Source organism: Choloepus didactylus, chromosome 4, assembly GCF_015220235.1.
Source record: "Choloepus didactylus isolate mChoDid1 chromosome 4, mChoDid1.pri, whole genome shotgun sequence".
Classification (NCBI taxonomy): Eukaryota; Metazoa; Chordata; class Mammalia; order Pilosa; family Megalonychidae; genus Choloepus; species Choloepus didactylus.
In genome coordinates this window covers 62,364,988-62,384,435 of record NC_051310.1, presented here as the reverse complement: position 1 = coordinate 62,384,435, position 19,448 = coordinate 62,364,988, and the positions used below count along the sequence as shown (strand labels likewise).

General features: G+C 36.1%; 1 protein-coding gene across 4 annotated transcripts in view; it reads left to right on the top strand.

The window, feature by feature from the left end:
• The window catches only part of ATL1 (atlastin GTPase 1), a 146,143-nt gene that overhangs the window by 78,487 nt on the left and 48,208 nt on the right, over positions 1-19,448 (top strand). For 3 of the 4 annotated variants that reach the window (XM_037832751.1, XM_037832752.1, XM_037832753.1), the window contains 5 exons: positions 1,809-2,056; positions 5,801-5,935; positions 6,387-6,491; positions 7,954-8,004; positions 10,199-10,255. In XM_037832751.1, the coding sequence (XP_037688679.1) occupies positions 1,809-2,056; positions 5,801-5,935; positions 6,387-6,491; positions 7,954-8,004; positions 10,199-10,255 (596 nt within the window). Of the gene's footprint in view, positions 1-1,808; positions 2,057-5,256; positions 5,283-5,800; positions 5,936-6,386; positions 6,492-7,953; positions 8,005-10,198; positions 10,256-19,448 lie in introns of those variants that run through there. The other variant, XM_037832755.1, reaches the window with a different exon arrangement.

The following is a 19,448-nucleotide window of genomic DNA, read 5'->3' as shown; positions in this document are numbered from 1 at the left end:
GCATCCATGGTAGACTGCCTGGTATAGGAATTCCATTTCCTTCTCTTGGGCAAGGTCAGTTACATCTTTGGCTTTAGTTCTCTCATCTTTAATAACGTTAATAGCATTTCCTATGTGCCAAGCACTGTTCTAAGTACTTTAAATACATATTTTGATTCATAACAACCTTATGAGGTAGGCCCAGAGAAGTTAAATAACTTGCCTATGGTTACTCAGCTAAGAAATGATGGATCCAGGATTAGAATCCCAGTAACTTGGTTCCAGATCCTGGGCTTTTAACCACTACACTATACTGCCTTTCTAAAAGAAGTTGAATGCTGTATCTGTTATTTATTGGCTGTTAGGCTACATAACAATCTGAAAATCTCAGAGACATGAAACAATAAGCATTTATTGATCACATGTTGCGATTGTTGTTAGGCTACTCTGCCTATCTTGGTGGGTTTCCTCATATGGCTGGGGGTCAGCTTGCTGCTAGCCTTGGCTGGGACAGTTGGAACAATTTGCCTCTGCTCCAGGTGTCCCTCAGGCTGCAGCATCCTAGTCTGGGTATATTCTTGTGGTATGTGGCAGAGGCAAAACAGCAAAATGGAATCACACAAATGCTTTTTCAGGCCCCTGCTTGTGTCATGTCTGATATTACCCCATTGGCCAAAGCAAGTCACATGGTTGACCCCAGTGTCAAAGTGGGAGGACATTACAAAGTTCCATTGCAAAAGCAGTGGATACAAGGAATGAAACATGAAGGCTGTTTTTGCAATTTACCACAAATGTCAAGGTCCACTTCTAAATTTCTTCTATATTAAGGATGACTTCTAAAAGTTGACCTCTGTCAAAAATAGCATCTCTACCAATTAAATAGAAACCCTGAAAACACACACACACACAGTTATAGAAAATAGGAAGAAACTCTTTCCAGGAATTCTCATTTCAGTCCATAATCCCAAGGTAATGGTGGTGATGATGATAATGACAATGACGAAGCTCACCTTAATGAGTTTACTATGTGGCAAGCACTGTTCTCAGCAGTTTGCATATTAACTCAATCCTTACAACTCTATAAAATAGGTGCTCTTAGTCATCTTCATTTTACAGATGAAGAAACTGAGGCTTAGAGAAGTTAACAAGTTATCAAGGTCACACAATTTTTATGCAAAATTTGCACATAAAGAAGCCTAAAAGTGTCTTGTTTTTTATTGAATTACGTCCAGATCTCCTTGCCATGGATTTGAAAGTCGTTTGAAATCTGACCTGACTCAATTTACTTATCTATAACTTCCATTGCTGTAAGGAATACTTTTAGACAGCTAGGAGTCTAGGATCTTATAGATGGGATTCATGCATTAAGGGAGACAACTAGTTGACTTAGAGGCTTATTCCAACCTCAAGAATCAGTGATTCTGTATATTTCCTAAATATATTTGGCTTTAATAAGTGTTGCAAGGATTCTTAATGTGAATAACTAAGCTTAGTTCTAGGGATGAAGAAAGTATGAACTAAAGCCATTTTACTCCTCTGCTCCAAAATAGAGTCTTTTGCTTTGATTTCTTTCTCACTCGTCAGCAGAGATCTTTGTACTGACTTAGAGGTTTCTTGAAAAGTTCTATTTGATTCAATCAGATGCTCAGAAGGACCAAATGTAAGTCTTTCTGGGAAATGATGTGAATGACATTAATATATGTCATTAAAATGAACATTTCTAATTTCACTGTGATTCTGTTTCACATAGTTGAGAGTTGAGAGATATATATACATTTCTTGGTATTTTAAGATGTTCAGCTGAACCTAGAAGCTGCTTTGTTCAACAGGTGGGTTTTCAGAAAAGACATACGAATGGAGCTCAGAAGAGGAGGAGCCAGTGAAAAAGGCAGGACCAGTCCAAGTCCTCATTGTCAAAGATGACCATTCCTTCGAGTTGGATGAAACTGCACTAAATCGGATCCTTCTCTCAGAGGCTGTCAGAGATAAGGAGGTCGTTGCCGTATCTGTTGCCGGAGCATTTAGAAAAGGAAAATCATTTCTCATGGACTTCATGTTAAGATACATGTACAACCAGGTATGTAAAAGGTGCTTTAAAAAGCTTTCTTGTTTCTGTGCTTCTGTCACTTTGTGTTTTTGTGTTCAATATTTCCATTTCTATTTACTCCAAATATGAACCAGTTAAAAAAATGCTATGATATATCCATCTCAACCTCAGTGCTTTGCTGCATTTCCCACAGAACTTATTTTTTTAATCTTTTCAGAATGATACATCATAGTGATATGATACAAACTTCATATCTTACAGTGTTTAAAATGTCAAATAACTTTTGTCATAACTTTTTAATTGAAATCACCTCCTTCCAACATTTTATTATGAAAATTTTTAAGAATATAGCAAAGTTTAAAGAAGTTTTCAGTGAACATACAGGTATGCCCACTTAGATTCTACCATTCACATTAACATTTTTGCTCTACTGCATGTATCTCCATCTATCCACCCCTCTCTCTATCCATCAATCCATCTTATTTTTTGATGCATTTCAAAGTAAATTGCAGATATCAGTACAGCTCCTCCTAAATACTTTATCATATATATCATTATTGTATATCATATATATCAGTATTTGTTTATAGATTTTGCTTTTAAGATAAAATTTACATATGATGAAATGCATAAACCATAAGTGTATACTAGCTGATATTTCAAATACATATACATGTATAGCCCAAACTATCAAGATATGGATCATTACTATTACCCAAGAAAGTTTCCTCTTGTCCTTTCCCAGTCAGTCCCCATCCTTAGCCCACCCTCAGAGGCCACTAACAATGATACAACGTTTGAGACAACAGTTAGGTTAGATATATCATGGTTTAGCTGAGGAGGCAGAACTAAGATAAATGAACTATTTAGAGCATCCAAGGGACCTAGGATGAACAAAAACAGGACAAATAGGAGACAGGAGTTGGGGAACAGAAGATGGAGAATGGAGAGAATAATGGTATTTTTTTATCCATTTTTATTCATAATGATTCTGGTGTAAATATGGATATTGAGGCAGAATAGACACACTAGGCAAAGAAACTTTATATTATGTATTTATACCACAACTATTCATCTTGGATTGATATTTTATATTTGAGGTATTTTTGAACAATTTTACAATATTAACTTTAACTAACATCTTCCATCTCTAACTTCAGTTCCAACAAATCAAGAACAGAACATCCAAAATAATTCCAGCTTTGAAAGCAAACAAAACTCTTACCACTTCCTATTTCTAGCATACGAATGTTAGTATGTTACTTAACACAGATGGAAAAATTGAATGAACAAAAATCAATGTGCTTTCCACTCTTTGGGATTATACAATTTTAGCCATATTCTTAGTTTTAACTGTTATGTAAACATTGGAATAAAATACTCAATAACACTTGTCATGCTGCTTGTGGTAAGTAGCATTTGCCCAGATTAAAGTATACCAGATTTGTTTTGTTTTTCCCTCTTTTTTTGTACCTAGTAGAGCATTCAGAAAGCAAGAAAGACTATAAATATTTGTTTTGCTGTTCCTTACATTAGGGCATGTATCACTGGCCTTGCTTACACCAAATTCTACTTTTATTTCTGCATGTATAATTATCATTCATATAAGAATGGCAAAATTAGATTTCTTACGTAACAACTTATGCCCTTCATAGCAGAAAAGGTGTCATTAAGCTTATTCTACACCTAGCATAATACCTGGCACATAGTAATCAATGAATAATTTTTGAATAAATGAATGATTGCATGCCTGAATGAAACAAGCTAAGTTATGTATTTGCCAAAGTAACTATTTGTGGGTTTTTTCCTTGTCTTTCAAAATAATTTTCAGGCTTAGTGTTTTTTTAAATATCTCATGTAGATCATTGACCTGAGTTGATGTTACATTAATGATATCATTATGCTAATTCCTAATCATCACCATTTATTCATTAAAGTATGTGCTCTGTGACTGTTTCCCAGGCATCACTTTATTAGACTAATTTCAATTATTACTTCGGTATTAAGTATTGACTACCTGCTACATGCCCTGCATTGTGCTAGGCACTATGACAGATATTAAAGAAGACATAAGATTCCGCAGTTAGGTATATCATGGTTTAGCTGAGAAGACAGAACTAAGGTAAATGAAATATTTAGAGCATCATAAATGCTAATCGACATATCTCTGAATGTAAGCAACATTAGAAGTTCAGGGAAGGGCATATCTGTATAGGCAGGAGTTATCAAGGAAAGCTTCATAGAGATGTTGGGACTTAGGATGGACTTTGAAGATGTAAAAGGTCTGGATCAGAAGAGGGGCAAGGGGGACATTCTGGATTAAGACAAACAGGAGAAAAGCTGTGGCAGTTGGAATGAGTATGGTATATGCAGTAAACATAGGTTATACCTTTTTCCCTAGAGTGGAAATTATGTATTGAAGGTAAGAAAAATAAGATTGAATAGAGGGAAACCAGATAATGGAGCCAGTTTATAAAAGAACCAAAATTGATCTCTTTATATAAGCCTAAAATGTTTTATAGAACAAGTCAAATAAAACTAAAAATTTTCTTGTATGCCAGTCTATAAAGACTTATTAATTCAAGAATTCTGTACTGAAATTCCACTTAATTAGTCAAGTTGTTTATTTTTTAGTTTGTAGGAGTTTTAGATTTGAGGATTATTTAATGAAGTCTTCCAAAAACTGATAACTTACTATCTCTACCAAAATATCAAAGTAAGTGTAACTACATTAACCAAGGTCACCAACGACCTAATTACTAAATCTTAAGTGATATTTTCCAGTCTTATCTTACTTGATCTTTCTCCAGTCTTCATACAATTGACAGTTCCTTCTCTTGTCTCTTCCTTTGGCTTCCCAAATCCCACTTATACCAGTAACCCACCTCTTCATTTTCACTGCCCTGGCTCTGGTTCAGCTATGATGATATTCCATCTGTGCATCTACGTAATTCCCCCCATTGCCTGAAGGAGAAAATCTGACCCCTTTAGGCACCTCACAAGACCTTTCAGAATCTGGCCATCTGCCTAGCCTTTCCTGCCACTCATGTCCCCCCACACTGCCATCTTGAGACTTAAGCAATAGCAAAGCTTTTGTATATATCCTGACATAAAATGCTCCCTCATACCTTTGTTTCTTTCTTTCTGGAATGCCCTTCCTGTTTGCTCACCTGGAAAATTCCTAAATATCCTTCAAATCTTAGCTCAGAAGGTTTATTGATAAGTCTTCCTTATCAATAAACCTGATGGTAAAAAGGTATGGTGTTAATGTCTTAAATGAAACTGAGTTTCAATTGCAACAATCACCATTTTTCAAGATCCTTTAAAATGCTCTTTTAAAAACTACTTTGGGCCATTTGACATAAAGCTTAAAGAGGGTGGGTTAGCATCCTATTGCATTCTCCCTGTTTCCTGTGAAGACCTGACCAAGAGTTAGGTACTTCTTTTCCTGCTTCTATTTAAGCCTTATAAACACCCCCATTTGGCATGGCATCATAATGATTTGTTAGTATGTCTATCTCCCTTTTAGGCTATGAACTTTTTCTGGTCTGGAATGATACCTTTTCATCTTTGCATTCCCAGTACCTAGAACCAAATGTGGTGGATAGTTGCTCCTCTATAATTCTTTTTGGATGATTAAATAAAGTATGCAAGAGATGTACGTATGTAGTTTCCTTCTGACTAGACTGGGAAAGAGATGAGAATTGGAGTGGGTGAATGGAAGAACTATGCAATCATATCCGGTTCCACATCATAAACTTTATTAATTTATAGGAATCAGTTGATTGGATTGGAGATTACAATGAACCGTTGACAGGTTTTTCATGGAGAGGTGGATCTGAACGAGAGACCACAGGCATCCAGATATGGAGTGAAATCTTCCTTATCAATAAACCTGATGGTAAAAAGGTATGGTGTTAATGTCTTAAATAAAACTGAGTTTCATTTGCAACAATCACCATTTTTCAAGATCCTTTAAAATGCTCTTTTAAAAACTACTTTGGGCCATTTGACGTGAAGCTTAAAGAGGGTGGGTTAACATCCTATTACATTCTCCCTGAGGGTAGATGAAATCATAAGGCCAATAGAACAGCAGATCATCAGGCTAATATCTTTACTTTTATTCAGTTGCTGTATTAAGTTCTGTTATGTTGGATTGCCAGTGAAAATTAATCATTACAGTAATAAGCAGCTAAGTAATAATTTGATTTTCTGTGGCACTCATGACACATGTAAGAAATTACATATTAAGTATACATTAATAATGGTTTTATTTAGTTCTTGTGGTATTGATGTTGTGGTAACCCAAATGCCTTATGTGTTGTATAAAATATCAGCAATGTACTCTACTTATCTGTAGGTTGCAGTGTTATTGATGGATACTCAGGGAACTTTTGATAGTCAGTCAACTTTGAGAGATTCGGCCACAGTATTTGCCCTTAGCACAATGATCAGCTCAATACAGGTATGGAATAAAATAAATCCATTTTTGTGGATGTTTCTTCAATTAAAATTATGAATATATATGTTTCTATAAAAGCATCATAGTGGAACAAACAACAGCAATGGTAAATCACATGTTATTTGGCTCAATTAGCATGCCAGTTCTTATGAATTCTATTAGAGTAGAGTTGTTTTTGTTACTGTAGTCTAATAATTGATCAGTTCTCAAATTACCTGCTATAGTCAGAAATGGCTACATTGTCTATAATTTTTTCTGCTTGAAGTCTATAATAAACTCAATAATATTTAATCTTTTAATATATGCAGACACATTGGTATCTCCTATTTTAAGTTATATTTAATGAAACAAGTTTTATAAATATAAGTTTTTGTTTTACATAGCCAGAGGAAACATTTCTAACTATGAAAACATTACTGTGTGTTCACGGCTTTTTAAAATACCTTAATAAACATTTAGGAGAGTAAATGTTTTTATATAAATTTTTTATCTCCCTTTCCTTTCCTTTTTTATTTCCTTTTCTTTCTTGAGTATTGTTTTTGAGGTTATCGTAGATTTTCTAAATTGTCCTGAAAGTCCTTGGAGATTTTACTAAACCATAGGACACATTTAAGATGGTTTTTAGATGGTTTTTAATCACTATAGAGAGCAAAAAGAGAAGGATGGTCAAGAAATAGAGAAGATCAATAGGCAAGGTAGCTTAAAAAGGCAGCAGAGGCAAAGGATTCAGGATGTAAAACAAGGCTGAAATAATGAGGTAAGGATCAGTGAGTAGGGAGAATAGGACTAGTGAAATGACAATTAAGGCATCACAAGCTGCAGAGTCTGTGTGGTTAGAGATGGACAGAAGGAAGAAGAAAGGCTGAATTTTTTTCTAAAGGTGTATGAGCAAATAAAGTATGTTTGGTGGATATAGAGTGTGTGTAAATAATGTTAATTTTTAGAAAAAGGAAAAAAAGAATGTCACCTTTGTGCTGTGATCTGTTAATGAAGCAATAATGCATATGTATATGGATGTGAGCATAATATTCAGAACCCAGCTTCTATGTGATGGAACTTTCTATAGATATAAATAAAATAATCATTTGTGAAAAAGTCAACTTAATTTTTCAAAGCAAAATTTTCCATATGGGTTCCTCAGATTTAGATTGCTATTATTTTGGTGTGTTCAGAAGAATAATCATTCTTATTGACGAATTGTTAAATTAGGTTCATAAAATAATTTTAATATTCTGTTTCCAGAGCAGGTGGTTATTGTATTTCCAGACCAATCTTATGATCATTGTACATGGCCCCTCAAGCTTCCTTTACTTCCCACTAAAGAGCTTATAAATGCCGTTATAAAAGAATGCATGTAAGACAGTTTGATTTTGTGACAACTGATATTTAGAAAAATATAAAATGACAAAATAAGTGCTTAGAATGATGTTAATTATTTTCTCATTTTGACTTTATCTTAATCAAGGTATATAACTTATCCCAAAATGTCCAGGAGGATGATCTTCAGCACCTCCAGGTAATAATATTTATCCTCTTTTTTGTATGCTTGGTAACCTTTTAAGCATGAATACCAGAACTTTATAATTTTGTTGGGCCTCCTTCTACTCTGGTAAACCAAACAATTTGAAAGGTTGAGAAACATAACCAAATGGGGGATGTCCTATTTCCAGACTTCTTTTTCAGGCTCTTTTTGGTTATGTTCATTCTAATTCATTTTTCAAGTTCCGTAATTTCAGTAAAGCTGATAGTTATGCCCTATATGTGAAAATAATGGAAAATTGAGTCGGGAAAGAATCTTTGGTTTAAAAATGAACCAAAATGATAAGCTCAGGTCCAAAAGTAAGAGATTTAGTTATTATTAGTATGATATATACTGGATTTTTTTTCCTGTTGTGCACTTTATAGCTAAGAACTATGAAGGGCTACCTGATGATAACTTGTAGAATTTTTTTTAGATCTAGAAGAGACCTCAGTGACCACCTAATTTATCATTCACATTTTATAGATGAGGAAACTGATGCTGAGGTAATAAGTGTCTTGCCAAAATTCATAAAGCTGGTTAGTGATTAGAATGGGGACAAAAACCTGAATCATCTGACTGGGCTTAGTGCTCCTTCCACTCTCCCAGCATTTAAATCTCAAAGAAGTAAAAGGTTAGATATTTTTTATAGATAGTTCACATCTTTGTTAATAATCTCTGCTCTTCTTCAGTCTGTTATTTTTGATTACATAACCATACCTAATATTTCTCTGGTAGTTTCTATCTGTATATTTCATAGAAAATTTTGCTTTCAATACATTATTTTACCTTGACAAGCACGGCCACATAGAAAAATGTGCAAGTTTAACAGATAACAAAGGATGATAGAGCAGGATAAGGGTTGAGTAGTAACATATGATGTTATAAATGTCAGCTGGGTTCACATCAGCATCGCTCCCAAATGTATTTTATATACCACACTGACCATTTTTAACAAATAGACAATACACTAAATAATTGTTAGATGTTTCTCATAATAAGAAAAATTACTTCTTCGGGCACGTACTATAGCCCAACTATTTTCTGAGCCAATGACATAGCATTGTTTCAATACCAATCTAGGGGTTTCTATAAAAGGATTGATTTTGGACTTAATAGTGAGTTAGTCATCTTTTTTTGTGAGGTCATTTAAAAATTGTGCCATAACTGACAACATCTCGGTCTTCCTTAGAAGACATTGTGAATTCAAATTATGTTAGAAAATGATTCTAATGAAAGTTTCTCATCCTTTGATCAGGGGCCCTTTAAGGATGATGTTTCAGACTTTCATTTAATCACATTAATCAGATGCCTAGTAAAGGTTTTACCATTTGCTATCTAGACTCTCTTAACTTTCACACGTGAAGAGGCGTGGTGGTGTGGGAGCTATTCTAAAGGGACGAGGGATGTGAATCCTCTGTATCAGCATTCTTCCCCAGCTCTGAGAAACCACTGTGACTTCTTATTCCTGTGTCTGAAGTGGCATTTCCTGCATGCATACAGGGAAACCCATTCGGCCAGCCTAAAAACTCAGCAGAGGACCAGTCAGTCACTCCATCAGGTCAATGTTCTAAAACCTTGCATTTCTGCCAATACAAAATCTCAAATCATTTTGCCTCATGATCTCAACTGGGAGCAATAAGAATTAAGGAAGGCAGTGTATTGAATTCTCTGCTTTTAAGTCAAATGTCTATATGCCTTTATAATAGCCCAGGCCACCAGGCTATTACATCTCCTGGGCAACAAACCTTGTAAATATTTATTACATAGTTTATGGATCTCTGGTCTAATCTATGCAAATTCTGTTTTGAAAGGTCATTTAACATGTTTCTTTTCCCTCCATCTTCCCCACAAATAATTGTCCCACATTTTTAATATAAAAGGTGTTAACTTTAAAATTGAAACTTTATTTTTAAAATGTACCCTGTCCTTAAATATTTAATTTCTGATTATTGTAGCTCTGATTTTCTGTTTAATATTTATTTTCTTTTTTCTTTTTTTTAATTTATTTTATTAAAATGATTACTGTAATCTTAATGACATAGTATTCTGTTTCAGTTAGGAAAAAAAACAAATAGAAGAAAACCAAGAAGTAAAATTTCGCAAATACTGAAGTTTCCTTTTTTTGTTTTGTTTTGTTTTGTTTTGTTTGGGTACGTGTGTGTGTGTATATATGTGATTTACCTTCCAGCTTTTCACTGAGTATGGCAGACTGGCAATGGAAGAAACATTCCTGAAGCCATTTCAGGTGAGTGGAAGTAAATTCTCATTAGATTTTCCTGAAGACTAATAAACAGATATATTAATTAGTTGAAAGGTTCATGTTTCTTTCTCTTTTTCTTTATTTCATTCAACTTTGTTAATAACTATTGGATGCTATTTGATACAAGGAGGAGATAGATATGAGGAAATAAAAAGATAAATAAGACATTCTTGTTCCTGCAAAGTATCAGCTTTTCTCCCCTGAACTCACCCCTGGAAATGTCACAGAATCCAGAAGAAAATTAATGAATTTGTTAAACATAAAACTAAAAACAACCAATAAAACAAACAAGACTCCTGGGGCAACAGATGGTCGTTGCCAGTCACACCAAAAGCAGGTTGAGCGCAAGAAACAAGATATTGGACAGGGGAGAGACTTTGGAGGGGCCCTTTGCTTTCTTATACATTGACCTGAGTGGACCATTACCTGTTCCCTGCTGCTGGGTATCAGCTAACCCCCTCCAGGAGCAGAGGAACATCAGGTTGGATGGTGTTCTAGTTTGCTAATGCTGCTGGAATGCAAAACACCAGAGATGGATTGGCTTTTATAAAAGGGGGTTTATTTGGTTACACAGATACAGTCTTAAGGCCATAAAGTGTCCTAGGCAACACATCAGTAATCGGATACCTTCACTAGAGGATGGCAAATGGTGTCTGGAAAAACTCTGTTAGCTGGGAAGACACGCGGCTGGCGTGTGCTCCAAAGTTCTGGTTTCAAAATGGCTTTCTCCTAGGACGTTCCTCTCTAGGCTGCAGTTCCTCAAAAATGTTACTATTAGTTGCACTTGGGGTATTTGTCCTCTCTTAGCTTCTCCAGAGCAGGAGTCTGCTTTCAATGGCCGTCTTCAAAATGTATCTCATCTGCAGCTCCTGTGCTTTCTTCAAGTGTCTCTCTTGGTTGTAGCTCCTCTTCAAAACATCACTCACAGCTGCACTGAGTTCCTTCTGTTATGTCAGCTCATTTATATGGCTCCACTGATCAACTTAGACCCACCCGAATGGGTGGAGCAACACCTCCATGGAAATTATCCAATCAGGGTCATCACCCACAGCTGGGTGGGGTGCATTCCAAAGAGACACTCAAAGAATTACAATCTAATCAACACTGATAACGTCTGCCCACACAAGATTACATCAAAGATAATGGCATTTGGGGGACACAATATTTTCAAACTGGCACAGATGGTATAAGCAAACTGTCTGGTTCCTTATTGTTCTCTTTTGCTCTTCCTCCTCTTTATATACCAAGGATGAGGAGATTCTAACTAAGTCAAACACACTTTGAAAACAGTACCTGAAAGAGGACTAAATTTAAACACCAAATACTGTCCACCTGAAGCATGACCCTTTTACCCTATGCTTACCAAAGTGAGCCCAAGCTAAGCCCAAAATTCAGCTTCTCCTCCCATGTACACATCCCCAGCAAAGATGCCTTATCCTCCTGGGGGAATGTGAACACCCCTAGGAATCTGAACAACTGATAAAAGAGCAAAGTAGAATTAATTGATCTGTCTTAGTTTCCCAGGCTGCTATGACAAAACCACACAATGGATTGGTTTTAACAGGAATTTATTGTCTCACAGTTTCAGAGGCTGGTAGGCTTGCTTCTTCCTGGGGTTGATAGCATTCTGGCTGGCCAGCAATGCTGGGGTTCCTTGGCTTCTGGTCACATGGTGATATCCTCTCCTTTGTCTTCTGAGTTCTACTGACTTCCTGCTCCCAGCTCCATCCCGTGCCTTTCTCTCTGTAAGGCCTCCAGTAAGAAGATTAAGGCTCATCCTAATTCAGTTAGCTACACCTTAACTAAAAAGTCACATCTTCAAAAGATCCTATTTACAGCCGGTTCACACCCAAGGAATGGGATTAAGATTAAAAACATGTTTTTTTTTTAATTCCTGGGGTAAATAAGTCAACCTACCACAGGATCAGATAGAAAATAAATTAAAATGAGCTGTATTAGTTATCTATTACTACATAACAAATTACCCCAAGCACAAACATTTATGTCACACTATTTTTTAAATCATATTTTTATTGTAGATTGGAATAGATAGATAGATAGATAGATAGATAGATAGATAGAAGTGGTAATTTTCCAAGTGCAATTTAACAAGTAGTTAGCAAATTTCAAAGAATGTTATGGGTTACAGTTCCACAGTTTCAGTTATTTCCTTATTGTGAAATATATATACAAAAAGATAATATCTTTCAAAGTATGATTTAACAAGTAGTTAAATAGGAAATTTCCAAAAACATTATGAGTTACAGTACCATAGTTTCAGTTATTTCCTTATTGTGAAATATAACATATACAAAAAGGTGATAACTTTCAAATTACAATTTAACAAGTAGCTATAGAACAAATTTCAAAGGATGCTATGGGTTACAGTTCCACCATTTCAATTCTTTCCTTCTAGCTATTCTAATACCCTAGCAAATAAGAAAAAGAAAATTATATAGAGATTCAGTACTCGTAATCCGTTGTTAAATTCCATCTTCTCCGTTGCTACCCTTCCTCTAGTTTAATCACTTCCCAAACTTTGGGGATGTCTAGGCAGTGACCACCCTAACTTTTTCATGTTGAAAAGGGGTGTCGACTTTATGCAAAAAGGGGACACATGGGTAATGGTCTTGAAGAGGCCTTTGCCTCTGGGTTTTGGGAGTTAGCTGTTGTAGGAGCTCTCTGAAGGATTTAAGTTTCTGAAGAATAAACTTAGTGACTGAAACTTTTATAGAGTCGCAGATAGGGATCTGGGTATTCTTTAGGGTTTTCGGGACTACTGTTGACTTGGGTTTATCATACTGTGGTCATTTGGCATATCTAGGTGAAACTTGCATAGGAGTAACCTACAGGACAGCCTCTTGTCTCTATTTGAATTCTCTTATCCACTGAAACCTTATTTTGTTGCCTTTCTTTTCCGCCTTTTGATTAAAGAGGCATTCTTAATCCCTCAATGCCAGGGTCAGGATCATTCTTGAAATCCATAACCCATATCGCCATGGGGCTCCTGTCCCATGTTGGGGGAAGGGTGATGAATTTATTTGCAGAGTTGGGCTTAGAGAGAGAAAGTCCACATTTGAGCAACAGAAGAGGTTCTCTGGAGGTGACTGCTAGGCATAATTATAGGTGGACTTAGCCTCCCCTTTACAACCATAAGTTTCACCTGAGAAAGCCTCAAGATCAAGGGCTTGACTTATAAAGTACAGGGTTCCTAAGTTCACATAGCATATGTTATATCCACAATAATCCATCCATATCTCACATTATCATCACTTAGTTGTACAGTCCTCATCACTCTACATTTTAAACAATTCTCATGACCCAAAACACCTCACAGATTTTTCAGCCCTTAATTATTTGTCCTTAGTATTTGTGTGGTACTATTATGGTATTCCTATTAATAATGGTCCCTGTTATGCTATAGATAGATTTTTCCCATATACCATTCTGTTGTCAACTCTTTGTACCGGTGTCATACCTTAGAAGTATATCATTCAAGCACCTATCTATAATTGTGGTGCTGACCTTTGGGATATATGCCTTTAAACAACCCCTTTCAATCCTATTCACCTTCAATACAGCTCTGATACTTATAATCCCATTAACAATCATCACTCCTATACATTCCCATACCTTTTAATTCACTATCATTAACATATCCAAACATATTGGATTATCATTCCCTTTCACTAGTTTCTGTCTATCACTAGGTCTCCAATATTCTACATTATAAGGCATTGATTTTACCTTGTTCAGGGAGTTCATAGAAGTGGTAACAACAATATCTCTCCTTTTGTTTCCGACTTATTTAACTCAGCACTATATCTTCAAGGTTCGTCCATGTTGCCATATGTTTCAGGACCTTGTTCCTTCTTACTGCTGCATAGTATTCCATCATATGTATATACCACATTTTGTTTATCTACTCATCTGTTGGACCACACTTGGATTGTTTCTTGGCAGTTGTGAACAATGCTGCTAGCAAACATCAGTGTACAAATGTCTGTTCATATGTCACACTGTTTTTGATGGTCAGGAATTTGGGAGTAGCTTAGCCTGGGTGGTTTTGACTCAGGGTCTCTCATGAGGTTATATTTAAGATGTCACCCAGGAGGACATTCTCTGAAGACTTGACTAGATCTGGAGTATCCACTGCCAGGCTCACTCACATGGCTATTGGCAGGAGGCTTCAACCTTGCCACATGGGCCTTTCCATAGAGCTGCTCACAACAGTCTTCCCCAAAGCAAGTGATCCAATTGTAAGAGAAAGTGACTATGAGAGAAGATGCAGTCTTTTATAATCTAATCTCAGGAAATGACATACCATCACTTCTGCTGCATTCTATTAGTCATGCAGACCAATCACAGCATAATGTGGGAAAGGACTAAATAAGGTTGTGAGTATCTGGAGGCAGGAATCTGGAGGGGCCATCATGGAGGTCGGCTACCATAGCAGTGTTATTAAGTCTTCTTAAAGAAATAAGGTATGAATGCCTTATGCTTCCATTAATAGTAGATTAAGTCATTTGGATTAACATTCTTCCTGGCAACAATCATAAAACCTAGAAATAAAATTAAGGTTTGTTTGAAAGTATAAGTATTAACAAGATAGTAAAAACTTGTTGAGATCTAAGGGAAGATAGAGGCCCAGAGAGGTGGTCTCAGACTATGGGACTGCTTTTGTCTAAAGGTATTTGCTAACTCTAGAGTGAGCAGCTGAAAGGCTGAATGGCACTTTTCACAGTTTCCTGTTGTTGGAGAGATAGAGATTGGAGTCCAGGTCATGTAAATAGGGGATGGCCCTGATACACCTTCTTGCTTTGCAACCTGGGATAAAAGATGAACAAGAAATACAAAGCCCTCATAGGAACTGTCCTTTAGCTTTGAGTCATATCAATTCCTGAAATTGAATTGAAGTAATCGCAATATACTAGTGATTTCAGGTGTCCAGAATTACTAGTGTCCCCAAGCTCCTAACAGAAGCCAATATAAGTTTTCCCTTTATGGAAACTAAAATAATCTTAGCATTCAAATGATTTCTATAACAGTTTTGCAGCAGTTTCCAGCATACTTTTAAAAATAGCCAGGTATATGAGGAGTCAGGACTAAATAAATGAAAAAAAATAATAAAAAAACACAGAAAATACAAATGAAAGAAATAGGCCCACGAGAGATACAGATAATGGAGTTATTAGAGTTTTAAATAGTTATCCTTGCTATTTTCAAGGAGGAAAAATACATGGTTAAGAATTTCAACACAAAACTGGAAACTATAAAAATGAACCCTATGGAAATTATAGAACTGAGAAATACAGTAATTTAAATTAAGAACTCAGTAGATGGGTGTAAAAAAGCAGTTTACACACAGCTGAAGAGAAAAATTATGAACTGGAAGATAGGTCAGATAAAAATATCCAGAACTAAAATTGGAGGGTTAAAAGACATAGAATATAGAGTGAGAAGGCCTACTATGCCTGTTATTGGAGTCCCAATAATGTTTCAGAAGCAGTATTTGAAGAGTTAAGTGCTCAGAACATTAAAAAACTAATGAAACCTGATGAACCATAATTAGGAGAAGTAAAAGGAAATCCACTCTTTGGAATATTATAATGAAATGTTGAAAACTTAAGACAAAGAGAAGAAAAAAGTAGATTACTTTGAAAAGAGCAAGAGTTAGACTGACAGAAACAGTTGAAGCTAATCACATATTTAAATTGCTTAAAGCAAATAGCTGCCAATGTAGAATTTTCAAACAAGTCAGAGCATCCTTTAACTAAATTAATGGTGAAATAAGAACATGTAAGGCCAAGAAAAGCTAAGAGAATTTAACAGTAGACCTGAACTAAAGGAAATAGTGAAAAAGGTATTTTTTAGACAGAAGGAAAATTATTCCAGATGGCATATTAGAGACACAGGAAGGAAGAACAGCAATGAAAATGGTAAATATGTTAATAAATATAAATTAATATTCACAGTCTAAAACAATTTGGGGTTTAATATGTGTATGTGTATATAGATTTAAAATACACAAAGCATGATAAAAGTCAAGAGGGGGGTTAAATGGAATTAACCGTTTAATTAAAGTGCATTTTCTTTGAAGAGGATAGGAACTTTAATATTAAACTCCAATAAGTCAAGAGTGTATATTGCAATCTCTAGAGTAATAATTAAAAGAATAGTGAAATGGAGGGTAAGTTACAAATGCAAAGAAAATAAAAATAAAATAATTTTTTTTTAAATTTGATTAAGCACAAAAAAAGTTAAGAAGAAAAAAAGGAATATGGGGGGGTGCATAAAGAAGACATTTTGTATACGATAACTTTAAATCCAAACATAACCGTAATTATTTTAAACATAAATGAATTAAATGCTTCTATAATAAGATGATGCTTTTTACTTGGGACAAAACTAAAACCTAAAATATGGAAAGATGAAAGAGGATGGAAAAATATATTATCATGTAAACATCAATGCAAAGAAAGCTAATGTAGCTATATTAATATCAAATGAAGTAAATTTTAAGGAAAACACATTACTAGAGATAACAAGGTATTTCTTAATAATTCAAGAAGGAATTGTGAATAAACAATGGTAAATATGTAAGCAAATCTAAGCAAACATTGGCTATATGTTAAATAATTTCCTCTCTCTCTTTTTTCCTTTAGTTACCCTCACTATTACTCTTCAGTTCTGTGCTCTTCTCCAGACCTCTCTCTCCATTCTTTTTTTCTCAGCTGGTAGAGCTCCCTTTAATATTTCTTTCAGGGCAGGTCTCTTGTTAACAAATTCTCTCAGCATTTGTTTGTCTGTGAAAATTTTAAACTCTCCATCAATTTTGAAGGAGAGCTTTGCTGAATAGAGAATTCTTGGCTGGCAGTTTTTCTTTTTCAGAATCTTAAATATTTCATACCACTGCCTTCTCACTTCCATGGTGCCCCTGAGTAGTCAGTACTTAGTCGTATGTTGTTTTTCCTTGTATGTGGTGAATCGCTTCTCTCTTGCTACTTTCAGAAGTTTCTCCTCTTCAGCATTTGGAAATCTAATCAATATATGTCTCGGAATAGGTTTATTTGGATTTATTCTATTTGGAGTTCGTTGGGCATCTTTGATTTGCATATTTATATCATTTAGAAGGTTTGGGAAGTTTTCCTCAACTATGTCTTGAACATTCTTCCTAGCCCTTTACCCTTCTCTTCTCCTTCTAGGACACCAATGATTCTTATCACTTCATGTTGTCCGTTATTTCTCTGAGATCCATTTCAAAATTTTTTTCCCATTTGTTCTTTTGTGTGTGCGCATTCAATTATTCTGTCCTCAAGTTCATTTATCCTCTTCTGCCTCTTCAAATCTGCAATTGTGTGTCTCTAGTACATTTTTAATTTATCCACAGTGTCTTTTATTTCCATAAGATCTGCTATTTTTAAATTTACTACTTCAAATTATTCTTTATGCTCTTGTAGAGTCTTTTTGATTTCCTTTATGTCTTTAGCCATCTCGTTGAAGTTCTTTTGGAGATTTGTTTGTAGGTCTTAATTAATTGCTCCAAATTTTGTGTCTCTTCTGGCTTTTTAATTTGTACATTTGGCTTCTCCATATCTTCTATGTTCTTCAAGCCCTTTGTGATTTTCTATTGGCTTCAGGGCATTTGCTTGTCTTGATAAGTTATTTTGGGAAATGCAGGATCATTTGAGCATTTATATATAATTTGGTAAAAACTACAGCTTGTTGGGATGCAGTTTCCCAATCCTACCAGCAGATGGCAGCTCTCAAGTATGTCTTCCCCGAACTTCTCCTGTGCGGTGGGCTGAGTCCAAACCAGGTCGGGAACCAGTCAATGCACCGGATCTCCGTGTGCACTGGAGACTGCCTGTCCTAGGGCTGTGACATGGGCCCTGAGCAAGTAGTCAGGGAGTCCGCTCAAGGGCACCCTACAGATGGAAGGTGGATCCTGCCTAATCGCTCCCTGCCTGCTATGCGCCTGTGAATCTCTGGAGTGTGGGAGGGGCTCCTGATGATCATCAGTATGGTTCCTTTCCCTTCCCCGCTTCTCGCTGGTGCACCCCACAGACTTCTGTTGGGGGAGAGCAGATGCTGCCCATCAGGTTCCCTCACAGGAGCAACCTGCTGTCTGGCTGTGGAGGATCACCTCCCCTGCAGACTGTCAAGGTAGGTGCATGGGAGTGGAGAGCCACTGCTCACTACCTTGCCCAACGGGGGTCTCACTGCTGTGGGCCTGGGGAGGGTGGGGCAGTCCAGACAGGAATGAACTCACCCTGTTCTTCGAGTCAGCCGCTCTCTTCCTTTTTTGTCAGTGTCCCCTCCACCTACTGTGGGGGACACTCTATGGCCAGCCACACCCCAAAACCATGGTATTGGGTGTCCTCTGGCCCCTGTCTAGTTACTTTCATGAAGGAGAAACAGATCTAACAATTAAGAACCAAAGGATAAAATGGTTGGTTCAAGAACTCCCTTCACAGTAATAACTTTGAATGTGAATGGCTTAAACTCTCCAATTAAAAGATACAGACTGGTAGAATGGATTAAAACATATGACCCATTGTTAATGCTATTTACAAGAGACTCATCTTAGACCCTGCAACATAGAGACTAAAAGTGAAAGGATGGAAAAAAAATTCTACACAAGCTGCAACCAAAAGAAAGCTGGGGTAGCTATACTAATATTGGACAAAATAGACTTTAAATGCAAAGATGTCATGAGAGACAAAGAACACTGTGTTTTACTAAAAGGGATAATTCACCAAGAAGTAACAGTCATAAATGCTTATGCACCCAATCAAGGAGCTCCAAAACACATGAGGCAAACATAGGCTAAACTGAAGGGAGCAACAGACACATCTACAAAAATAGTGGGAAACCTCACTACACCACTCTCTTCTAAAGATGGAACAACTAGACAGAGGACCAATAAGGAAATTGAGAACTGAAACAACATGATAAATGAGTTAGACTTAATAGACATAGATTGTTAACATCCCAAAGTACCACGATATACATTCTTCTCCAGTGCCAATGGAATGTTCTCCAGGATGGATCATATGCTGGAGCACAAAACAAGCCCCAATAAATTTTAAAAGATGGAAATTATTCAAAGCCCATTCTCTGACCACAATGGGCAACAACTGAAATCAACAACCACCAAAGAACCAGATCTTTCACA